Here is a 12,320-nt window from a genome sequence, read left to right as displayed (position 1 = left end):
ACAGATCACTTCCGAAGAATGATAAGGTCGGCGGGCATCTTCTGCAAGACGCTCTTCATGTACGGTCATATCGGAATACAGCCGGCGAACGCCAATGTTTTCATTTTTGCAGCGTGCTCTTCTTCTAGGGCAGTTCTAGGGCAACTCTTGAGAGCAGCCTCCTCATTGAACGGTAAACCGCGAATATTTCCCGAAATCTATTTATCGCATAGCTGCAAAAGATCCAACGCACCCGGCACCTATAGCCATGTTCCCCTCAGCTGCATCATGCACTGATGCTAAGCCTCAGATGGCCCAAGCACTAGTTGATGAGGCGTTGTGGAGCTGAGCTCCAACCGGGACGCTATCTTCACGTGGTGCAAAAACGCCTGCGTTGGTGCAGTACAGACCGATAGGTGGTTCCCGTTGTAAGCCCTCCATAACTGTGCTCCTCGTAACCAAGTCTGGAAGAGGCGCAACGTACTTGACGTGTTTTTGTGGCACGATTTGGAAGGAATATCGATTTTTCCAACCTACTGATCTCGTGGTCGCTGCAGTTGTTCCTCAAAAACGCGGTTGCCGGGAATTGAATTAGACGCCGGAAACGTGGCACAGGAGAACCAGCCTATGCTACTGAAAATACGTTCCGCATACGAACATGCGACGACGCGCATGCACACAAAATCACGTTTTGCCGTGCTTTCCCGACACCGTTTTCTAAACCGGCAAAGAAGCAATTACCGTTGCACCGCACTTTACTAAGCGAGAACGGGCGGGCCAACAGGGCCGCAATCACGTGAATAATGCCACTACTGACACACACACAGAAATATTTACGCTAGTCTCCCTTTACGTAGTTAGCATGAATACCCAAACTCTGTGTCCAAAATGATTCGGCAGGGAGCAGGGGCAGACATACCATTAGCTAGAAACAAGTGTCTGTGCTTTGATAGCCCGCAATGAAAACCGTCATTGTTTCATTGCGCAATTTCCCAGAACAAACGGTATTTTGCTACGTAGCATTCTTTGCTGAGTACCCTCAGAGCCCCGACCGTGCAACGCCCTGCATTCCCACGGAAATGCGGATTTGCCGGGAGTTCCACCCGTAATTGTTATAACAGCGTAAATGGAGGTAATTCTGAAAACACAATTTTGAAGAACAAAAATAAATAAAATATAAATAAAATCGCTACAAGTGGCGAACGGTGCGACGCCTTGCATTCACACAAAAATGCAGATTTGGGGCAAGTCGAACCTGTAATCGTTATAATAGCGTAAATGAAGATAATTAGTCGAACAAAATCTTGAAAACCAAACAAAATAAAAAAACTAGAAAAAATAGCGAGATGTGGCGAACCGTGCAACGCCCTGCATTGCCACAAAAATGCAGATTCAGCGGCAGTTCAACCTATAATCGTTATAATAGCGTACATAGAAGTATGTGGTCGAAGAGAATTCGGAAAAACCAAAAACAATAGCTGCAAGGAACTCCCACTCTAGGCAGGAGAAGTAAGAATGCTACGCATTTGTAGACGATTCTCTTAATTTATGCAGATTTTTAAAGACAAATTGTATGCTGGAGTTTGCCTGCGACCAATCTAGAGCTCCTGATCCCAGTGTTTGGCCATAGAGGTGAGCTGTCGTGGAAAAGACCCACTGGCATTTTGATGGTGATGCTTGCGTTTGAATGAAAGTATACACAGACAATTTCGAGAAAGCACACAGAGCAACATTAAAGGGACATTAAAGTAAATTTGTCCAGCTCCTGTTTTTACTTTCACTGCATAGATTGGCTCAAATAAACACACTATTCATCGTGTATGTGGGCGATAAGGCGGCAGTTATTTTACAAAGCAAGAAAAAATAAAAACTACCATGCGTGGTTTACGGCGGCCGCACCAAGTGGCAGCAGTGACATCAGTAAAAGGTGCTGCGTGATTGGACGATGTCCAAGATTAGAATTACATAAAATTATGGAATGATTACATGCTAACGTGTGTTTCCACAGTGTGTATTCAACAAAACTTGGCGAGCAATGTTTGCGGTACCGTGGTTCGGCATTGGCCCCAGGTTAGCAGAACAGCGGCCTAGTTCAGTTGGCTTCTTCCCCGTGCGGGCCTAAGCCTAAAAGTTGGTCACTTACGCACCTTCAAGGGGTCACGGGGACAAATACAGCTTTGTTTAATTTCAAGGCACTGGGTTTCAGTGCATCCCTCAGCTTCATTCCAGTGACAAAATACGTTCTCTTAACAGAAAAAATAAGGAAATATTGAAAAAACCTGCAAACTTCGCCCTACAGTGACGTGTTTTGGTCCCGAGTGACGTCATTGGGCCACCGCTGAACGCGTTATTATGAGTGTGTTATCTGCACCTTGGCATTCAAGTGCTGCGATCAAACGTAAGCAGCGGCCCCAGTAAAATCATCGTGTCATGTGTATAAGCGATGGGTTAGTACGGCTGCCGTAACTCGCACAAACAAGGTTCTGCGACGGCGTGGACAAGTAGACGGGAAGTGTCTAGAATGCCGCCACTGCTTCTCATGTTTTCTTTAATACCTCCATTACTTGTGTTCAGTTTGCGATAAAAATTCTTCTAATGAACCAAAGCTGTACTTCATCTTTAGGCACGCTCTCGGCTTCTCGATGCCAATCGCGGGCACCACGCTAGGGCGCGGGAACAATCCCCGCCTCGGGGAAGCAAAAGTCAGCACAGGAGACTGAACCAGGGCACGACCAACTTCTTCCGCACTGCAGTCCTCCCCATAAAGTTTCCATTTCTCCTTATGGGTTGGAATAATGCTCATTACTCTCTGCAATTGTGCTTGTTCTAGCGATACTTTATTTATTTATTTATTTATTTATTTATTTATTTATTTGTTTGTTTGTTTATTTATTGATTTACGTATTTTGCTCTGCGTCTATGTTCACTGTGCCACCTCCCAAAAGTACCATGACATCTATCGCCAAGATTGGGGCAGGAGCATTATGAACCATGAGCATAGGAGCGTGCGCTCCCGGCAATATAACGGGTGGTTGACATTACCGAACGGAAATTTCGGAAATTTCTTATAAACAAAGGGATTTCTTGAGATTATTTCATCCCGCTCCCAAACTTTCTTCCGCACTGAACTCTAGCGAACATTCGCAGACCATTATAAGAAACGATTCACCCACAGAAGCTGTAAAATCGCGGCCTCATCACCAGTGCCAAACGCCATATCCACATACAAATCACACAACCTTGCAAGTTTCCCCACCTTCCAAGACACGACCGCCAAACACATTATTTCCGTGCGGGTTCCACGATGATTTTTTACGGGCTCTGCAGTCCAGTCCCTTCGGAAGTAGTTCGGCGGGAGTGACACTTGCCAGCTTTTGAGGCAGAGAAGGCCTGCCCGCAAAATATTCTTGCACGTGTTGAACAAGCTCATGTATGTCAATTATTCCTTTATTCCACCATTAAACTCACTTGATAGGCCTTTGTTACTCGTTACTGCACTCTGTTTTTCAACTTCGGGGGCCACCCATGGTATGCCGCTAAGTGGCTACTGCTGCGTAGGAGTAGTCATTTAGCATGAGCTTATGTTCCGTTGAAGATAGGGACATATAAGGTGGAATTGTTTCCTCTTAAAAGCTATCATGCCGCCCTGCTAGCCTTGTTCAGCGGAATAACTGACCGTGGGACGGGCAGTGACACCTGAAGACACCGCTGCTCGACACTCGCTTCACGCATGCGGCCGGGCAAGAAGACGTCGGCTGCACGTTGACGTATTCTGCAAAAAGAAAAACACCGCGCACGAAGGAACAAGCCAGTCAATGCTAGTGGCGCTCTCCACTGAATATTCGCCGAATGCACTCAGTTATTTTCTGTAGTCCTCATCAAAACTGCGGTACAGCTTTTTAGAAGGTTTACGAAACCGACCTGAAGACGAAACAAATGAAGGCTGCCCGGGTCACTAATTTTTCATAAGCTGTTCAGTCACTGCTTTGCACTGCTGAGACGGCTGAGGCTCTGAATACATTTCTTTTTACGCAATCTCACGGAATACTGCTGTTTGGCCTAACTACTACTGAAAGGACGTACCAATGCAATTAACAATATAGTAACCTACAAGTACAAAGCCGTGGCGGGCCTAAACAGGAGCTCCTTGTGGCGCCGGAAGCATAAAAACCACGTCTCGCCTCGACAGCGCACAGAAAGCTGCGGGATCTCGTTTTTGGACCTCAAGCTGAACTACAATACATCTTTCAAGGTCATTCATCCTGTCGCAAATGGCAATTATCGTCCCGCGCCCAAACTGCGTCTTATCGTTTCTATCGCTTGATCGCTCATCACCGGCTCGGTCGTCTGTTGCGGGGGCTACAGCGCAAGCAACCACGTGACTAGGCGAGGCTTTAACGACTTTTTCGCCGGCGCTTGGTCCCTAGGCCACGTGCGGCACGACAGCTCTCTGTAGGTGCGTGACCTTCAGCGAAAAGAATAATCCAATCATCCAGTAGGCAGAATCTGAGCTAGTTGGATCATACTGATTAAATACTGGTCAGCCGAAATTTAACAGGGGACGCAGACAATGACGAGAGACGAAGCACAAGCGCTGACTGACGAAGCACAGGTCAGCGATTGTGCTTCGTCTCTCGTCATTGTCTGCGTCCCCAGTTAAATTTAGGCTGACCAGTATTTAATCTCATATAGCTAGACGGCAGGCTGCGAAATTTCAATTAAAGGGAAATTTCATGAAACATTCTGTTTGTAGTCTTTAGCCAGTGTTTAGCCAGTGATGATAAGTTTAGAAGAGTTAAACCTGAGCCATTTATTTACGAATTCGCATGCCCGGCGCCCCGCCGCGACGCCTGGACACCATACATGGAATACTTCTTTAAAGCCTGCAGAGGTGGTCCCCGTTAACGTCGGGCTCGAAGACATTGGCGGCAGCGGCAGCGACGAAGGAGCAGCATCTCAAGCCGCATTCACTGTTATTGCAGGTTAGTGAAGTCGGATCCGCATGGCTGTGCTCTATGTGTAACTTTTCTACTGCTGCTGCTGCCGCCGCCGGTGTGTGAACGACTGTGACAATGCTTCCAACTTTGAAATGTTCTTCGTGTTGCACAGATTGTAGTGAGCCAGGCTGTACTATTGACTGTAGTGAGTGTGGTTCCAAATATCACACCGGGAAATGCGCTGGAATTTCTGATGCCAGGCTTAGGGCAAAGGGAGATGATTATCGAAAGGCCTGGCGCTGCAGCACTTGCAGACGCTCGAAGACCCGCTCGCAGACTTTGCAGCAAGCACAAAGCGGAAATCCCGCGGGGGATGAGAGTATGGACATGAAAGTCTGGATGAAGGCGATTAACGATAAGCTCGACCAGCTACTGCCACTCAAGAAAACAATTGACCGTATTGAGGATGCACTGCAGGTGTTAATCGACCTATATGACAACGTGATCTCACGCACAGAGCAGAACGAACGCGAGGTAAAGGAACTAAAAAACAGGGTGGAAAGGGTTGAGGCACGAGACAGTGAAGTAGCCCAATTAATAGATGACGTTGACAACCTCGAATGGAGGAAGCGTCGCCTCAACTTTGAATTTCATGGCATCCCAGAGACTGTGAACGAAAACCTACTGGATAAGGTAAATGCACTGACAGCCAAAAACAAACTTCCAGCGCTGACAGAAAGTGATGTAGTGACAGTTCACCGTTTGCCAGCCAAAAAAGATAAAACGGCAGGCATCATTTGCCGGTTCGCTCGGCAGGCTGATAGGGATGCATGGTGGCTAAATCAAAAGAAACTGCAAGAGACAGACGGCACAATCTTCATTCTTGAAAACCTAACAAAAAGAACTCGAGCGCTGCTGTTCGAAGCTAAAACCTGGGCAAAAGTCAAAAATTACAAATACGTCTGGCACAGCAATAACCGAGTTCTGGTGCGAAAGGCTGACGGTCTGAACAAGCAAGTTGTCAGAAGTGCTGACGACTTGGACAAGCTCGCGTAAAACAGTACACAAAACAGAAAAAAAACCCGGAAAACCGAAGGCAATGATGACCTACGTCCTGCCACAAAACTTTCAGAATCGTATAGGCCAATCGTTCTTTCAGTCTTTTAAGACATAAGATCAGTCCGCAACAAGAAACGAGGCCTCGAGGAAATGAACGAGCCACTAGAATCTGTGCTTCTTACCGAAACATGGTCAAGAGACAGCACAGATGTGTATCAGCTTGCTGGGTATAAAACGTACTCTTAAATCGGGGTGGCGGAGTAAGTATTTTGATCAAACATATGTACGATTGTGAATTACTCCAAGATTTTTCGATTCTAAACCAAGACTTCGAAATTTTAACTGTTCGCATGCAAAGCTACTTGTTGGTTGTGTGTTATCGGCCTCCAAACGGAAAGATAGCACCTTTTCTGGACTACCTAGAAACGCTTTTCTCGTTCGTAAATTTGAATCATTATAATATTATACTAGGTGGGGACATTAACATTGATATGATGAATTCTTCTTTGCAAACAAACAACCTATGTGTTCTAATGAATACTTATGGTGTCAGAAACACAATTGACACACCGACGAGAGTGACAGAAGGTTCATCCTCATTGATTGACGTCTTCCTTACCAATATTGATGCAAGTAAAATTAAATCAGGTGTGCTGATCTCAGATGTCAGTGACCATTTTCCTATATTTCTATGCACCAAAGGTCAGTTAAGCAAACGGAAGTCACGGCGTACATATTTTGTTCAACACATGACGCAACGCAGCCTTTCCGGATTTTATGATAAAATTGCCAAATCATCGTGGGATCAAGTTCTTTTAAGCGTAGATGCAAACCTTGCTTACGACAAGTTTATGAAAATTCTAAAACCACTTTATCAGGAGAGTTTTCCGCTAGTAGAAGTTAAGCAGAGTAAAAAAATTCGAAAACCGTGGGTAAGTGCGGAGCTTGCCGCGAGAATTCGAGAAAAAAATAACTTGTTCCAGAAGTTCATCAAAACAAAAGATAGGAAAATACTACTACAATACCAAGCCCATCGTAATCGTCTAGATAAAGATGTAAAGAAAGCGCGACGTGATTATTTAGATAATGTATTTAGTGTTACAGCAGGACGGACGGATGTAGTTTGGCGCAAACTAAACACGATGTTGAACGACAAGATATCGCCTGAAAAAGTCTCTAGAATAAAGATAAACAATATAGAGCTAACGGGAAAACCCCTTGCGGATGCTTTCAATGAATATTTCACTACAGTTGGCTACACCACCACTACTAACGACCTAGCAGACTTTCCACGAAACAGTAACTCGATGTTCCTGACTCCAGTAAGTGAAACAGAGATCATAAATATAATTTTAAATTTAAGGAACAGTAGCGCCAAAAATATCGATGGTATTCAAATAAAACCAATCAAGCATGTTGCGCCCCTGCTTGCTCCTTGTTTAGTGCATATATTTAATCTATGTTTGGAGCAGGCTGTATTTCCTACTAAAATGCAGGTCGTTCGAGTAAGCATTCTGCATAAAAAAGGTGACAAAAATGACATGGGAAATTACCGTCCCATATCAATCCTCCCGGTCTTTTCGAAAGCCTTGGAAAAAGCTATTTTACAGAAAATGTCCGTCTTTGAAGGAAAACATAAGTTGCTGTCTGACTCCCAGTTCGGTTTTCGCAAGGGGTTCAGTACTGAACTTGCGCTTTTAACACAAAAAGAACATATCTTAAGCCAACTGGAAGATGAAAAGTTAGTCTTGGGCCTATATATTGATTTCTCGAAGGCTTTCGACACTATCAACCATGAGCTGCTGATTAGGAAGCTAGAACAATATGGTATTCGGGGAAAAGCCGGCGCTCTTATGGAATACTACCTAAAACATCGTACTCAAATTGTAGCCCTAAATGACTGTCTCTCCGATCCACTTCAGGTTTCACATGGCGTGCCACAAGGTAGCATCGTAGGCCCTTTTCTCTTTAATATGTACGTGAACGATGTTTACACTAATGCCCCGTCGGCTCTATTTATAAATTATGCGGATGATACCAGTATTTTCTTTTCCGGGCAATCAAGTGATGAGTTAATAGCTGCAGCAAATGTAGCACTAATTAAACTTGACGAATGGACCCAGAAAAATAGCTTAAGAATAAACGTTCAGAAAACGAAAGCAGTCATATTTCGTACTAAAAACAAAAACATAGTTGCACAAACCCAAATTTTACTGCGGTCGACTCCTGTTGAATTTGTACCTAGCTTTAAGATTCTCGGCGTTATTTTTCAAGAAACCATGTCGTGGGATGCCCACATCGACTTCATTTCAAAAAAGCTATCGCAGTTATTAGGCATAGTCTCTCGCAACCGCCATGTATTCCCTCGCCATATTCTGATGTTGATTTACAATAGCATTTTCTCTTCTAGACTCAACTACTGTCACTTGGTATGGGCGTCAACAACTAAATATAATGTAGACAGACTACTCATTCTACAAAAAAAGTTTTTACGAGCTGTTGAAAATGTACCGATGCACCATCATACAGGCGACTTATTCACAAAATACAATATTGTCCCAGCCACGAAATGTTACGACTATCGACTTTCCAAGGTATTTAAACAAGAAAGTAAACGCGGTGATGGTTCCATTCAGAAAATAGCTAAACTGGAAAAAAATGTAGAAACATATAAGACGCGTCATTTTGAACCATGGAAAATCACGAATACTAGAACTACATGCGGTCTACAAATGTTAAACAGACTACCTCGGCTATTAAACAGTTTGGATGCTAGAAACGTCAAGCTTCAGAACATCAGTTTTAAGGCATTGCGAGAGAATTTCAAAATGTAGTACATGCCTTTTGTTGCCTGTCTCAAATTTGTTATTCGGCTAATTCGTCACCTTTGGCTATAGTGGTGTTAGTTTGTACGTTGTGTTAATTTGTTTGATATGTGTCAATATGCTAATTTGTGTGCGCGCGCTATCAGGCGCAGATATGTAATAAAAGAAATGTCGTAGTTATCATTTGGTGTTAGGCAGCGTGCCTAACACTAATGATAGTGATCTCTCGTGGTTTCATTTTCTTTCATTCCGAAAAAAGTCTGTTTTATTTCTCTGTTTGTCTATCATGCCTTTTTTTTTTGTATCATGCCCATGTATGCCAATTTTATATATCATGTGATCGCGAATTTTATGTGTCATGCCAATGAGGGGGCCTGCGGCCTTGTCAAGCTGACTTCTTTCAGCTTTTTCCGCAGGTCTCCTACATCATGCAACTGATGTGAAATTAAGTCCTATTCTATTCTATTCTAACTGCGTTCTCTGCACAAGTGAACTGAGACGGGCTAGTTGGTGCATGATGCCACCTAGAAAAAACAGCGCCACAAAACGATACGACAGGGAGTAAAGACAAACACTGCGCTGAGTTTGTCTTTACTCTGATTTTGTCTGAGCTTGTCACTGTGTTCGTCTTTACTCCCTGTCGTATCGTTTTTTGGCGCTGTTTTTTCCAAGTTGCGTTCTCTGCTTGCATGTGTCTCACCGAGAGCAGGTTGCATGCTGCCATCTCCAGCTGGACATTCGCAGGCGAAGCACGACTCGGACGCCTCCCGGCTCTGGCAGTCTGCCGGGCAGAGCTCTGTAGCCGCTAGGCAATTGGCCTCCTTGAATAGGTTATCTGCGCACGTCGAGAGGAACCAAGCAAACTGCAGAAAAAGTCGGGGTTGAATCTACTTTTCTTCATTTACAGTGTGTAAAGTTGCAGCTTTTGCTTATGACAACTTTCCGCCATAGGCTCCCCTAAGGTGTACCGGCGGCCTGTTTTCAAGCTCTGAAGAACATCTGTATTAAAATGCGCAATCTCTATGGAGCATTTTATTCACTTATTCCGTCTGTCATATCACGTAACACGAACGTGGAGGTATAAAAAATAACTTTTAACAAAGTGCGGTGAGGTATTGTACCAGCACTGGCTCAGAAATGTCCATAGCTAGTTTTTACTCCTTTCGTAAAGAATACCTCCGCAATAAAAACGCTCAGGTTACAACTACGTTTACGTCTTAGAATTTATGACGCGATAGCTTTACGTCGACGTTGACGGACCGTTTTGGATTGGAGTTATGCCTTTACCATGTCTGCTTTCAAGGAACTGCAGTTCAGCAACGAGACCTAGAGGAGCAGCAACGATTTTTAAATCACTCCGGGTCAGGGAAGGCAGAAGCCATTTACGCTTTTGTGGCTTAAGATGTGGGCGTAAAATGTGGCGGCTGCGCTGTGTTTGCCAGTTTTAACAAGATGGCAGTTTTACTGTTTAAAAATGTTTATTCGCCCCGGTCGTGTACTGGCTGAACATTATCTTTTGTTTACAACACACACACACACACACACACACACACACGCACGCACACAAACACGCACGCACGCACGCGCACACACACACGCACGCACGCACGCACACACAAACACACACACACACTGACACAGAGCTGTATTTAAACGGATTTAATGGAAGATTTAACCTTGTTTTACCTTGTGGAACCTTTATTTAAAAATCGAGGGAAGCTATTGCGCCTGTGTTTGATGCCCGGCCGACTGAATCCCTGAGTCTTGCGCAAAGAACCTGTGTTACAGTGGACCCCTTCCTGCCCCTGTAAAGGCGATCGACAACAGCATGAACAACTGTTTGAATGACTTTTCAGCGCTAAAGCTCACAAAGCTGACGTACCTCTAAGGATCCTTCCTACATTAAAGTATCCTGACGGGCTAGTTGGTCTGACATAATGAGCCTTCCTACCCGCGGCAATAATGACGCCATCGCTTCTGCGAAACCTGCCATCACCCGGCAATGGCAGCACGGTAGCGGCATAATGGGTTAGTTCTGCAGGCGACGGAAGCAGGAATGTCTAAAGCTGCGCTGCGGGTACCTCGCATCACAGCGCCCCAGAAGAGCTTCGAAGGAGGAGACATAATCCTGCTCGGCGCTGAAAGAACACCTCGTCAGCAGTGGAAAATTTTAAGGGCCACTGAAACGCTTCACGGACGACATGGAAAGTTTCTGGCCTAGAAAACGTCTCTCCCAAACACGAGGGAACACCAGTAGCCGGCTCAAGCGTTTTAACCCATGGACCGGCAATGCGAATGGACGGAAGCTAATTAGGGGAAGGCAGTTAAAAATGTTTCCGGAATTCGGAGGCGAGTCAGCATTTCGATACTTTTTACTGTCCAACGTCCAGCAGAATAAAGCTACGTGAAGGGGCCTAGCGACGAAGAAATGGAAAGGCAGTTTAACATTCTCGTGATCTCGGTGTCATTCTCGCGCTGAAATTGCGCTGGCACCCCGCATTGTTTGCGAAGACCCCGTGCTTTAAAGGGGCCCTGCAACAGTTTTCTTAACTCTTCCTGAATCCTAAATGTTTTCAGCATTTAGTCAACAAACACCTCCAGTTCTTAGAACAGGGTGTAACAAAGTACCTCAGCCAAAAATTACTGCTCTATGGCCATCAGCTAAGCTAGACACTTGCTTAAAAATTTTCTCTTTCCAGATCATGGCGTTCTTCAAGCGCGCAAATTGTGCCATTGCAGCCGTGCAGGAGCTATTGCCTTTCAGGTGCACACATAAACGATTTCGGCAGCCGCTCTAAAAAAACAGCCCCGAAAGGAGGGAGAAACGGAAGGCCGGTCTCCTGCGACGAGCAAATCACGCAGTCCAGAGTGCTGTCCGCGCTTGCGACGAACGCTTTCACTCGCTCCTTGAAGCCTGGAAGCATTGTGATTGTTATCGGCACTGCGTGATTTCCTCGCTGCAAAAGTCTGTTGGTGCTTTCCTTTTGTGGCAATTTTTTCAAGAAGTGGCTGCAACTGAAAGGAAGCATGTCCGCTACGTCGTCCCAATGCTTTCCTGTAAGATTACCAGCATCATTACATGCCGATTCCTGCGAGTTTTGCAGTAAGTAATGCTCTCCTGGTAAGTGTGCAATTGAGCGGAAATGTTGATCATTAGAAATGAATTCTGCCCGCGATGTTCTAAACTGGTTCTTGACTGCCATTCCATTCTTCAAATACACAAATATAGTGTCTTACGTGCTTCCGAACATTTCGCGACGGCTCCAAATATTCGACTTCCTACTTCCGCGGTACCACCGCGTTGTACTTGTCGCAAGAGACGGTGCGCATCAGCCGCAAAAGCATTATGCTAGAAGGTGTAGCGACACGCTCAGCACGCTCACTCACCAATGTGGGACGCAAAACAGTTGCACACTATGCAGCCGTCTTCTTCGCGCCGGTAGCAGCAATGCGGGCAGGCGAGGCCGCAAGAACCCCACTCGGCACAGCGGATGGCTCCCGAATCCACCGGTTGAACTGC

The 12,320-nt window shown here is 45.2% G+C and overlaps 1 protein-coding gene across 12 annotated transcripts in view; it reads right to left on the bottom strand.

Moving 5' to 3' along the window:
- Window positions 1-12,320, bottom strand: part of LOC144178022 (papilin-like) — a 758,094-nt gene that overhangs the window by 238,999 nt on the left and 506,775 nt on the right. For 10 of the 12 annotated variants that reach the window (XM_077705588.1, XM_077705615.1, XM_077705621.1 and 7 more), the window contains 3 exons: window positions 12,188-12,316; window positions 9,501-9,635; window positions 3,656-3,751 (listed from right to left, as the gene is read on the bottom strand). In XM_077705588.1, coding sequence (XP_077561714.1) covers window positions 3,656-3,751; window positions 9,501-9,635; window positions 12,188-12,316 — 360 coding nt within the window. The remainder of the gene's footprint in view (window positions 1-3,655; window positions 3,752-9,500; window positions 9,636-12,187; window positions 12,317-12,320) is intronic. The other 2 variants (XM_077705577.1, XM_077705608.1) reach the window with 2 other exon arrangements.

The sequence above is a fragment of the Haemaphysalis longicornis genome, unplaced genomic scaffold (genome assembly GCF_048455015.1).
Source record: "Haemaphysalis longicornis isolate Haplotype H1 unplaced genomic scaffold, Haemaphysalis longicornis Haplotype H1 scaffold_1, whole genome shotgun sequence".
NCBI lineage: Eukaryota > Metazoa > Arthropoda > Arachnida > Ixodida > Ixodidae > Haemaphysalis > Haemaphysalis longicornis.
Note: the sequence above shows the minus strand (reverse complement) of the source record. Positions and strands in the feature narration are given on the sequence as shown.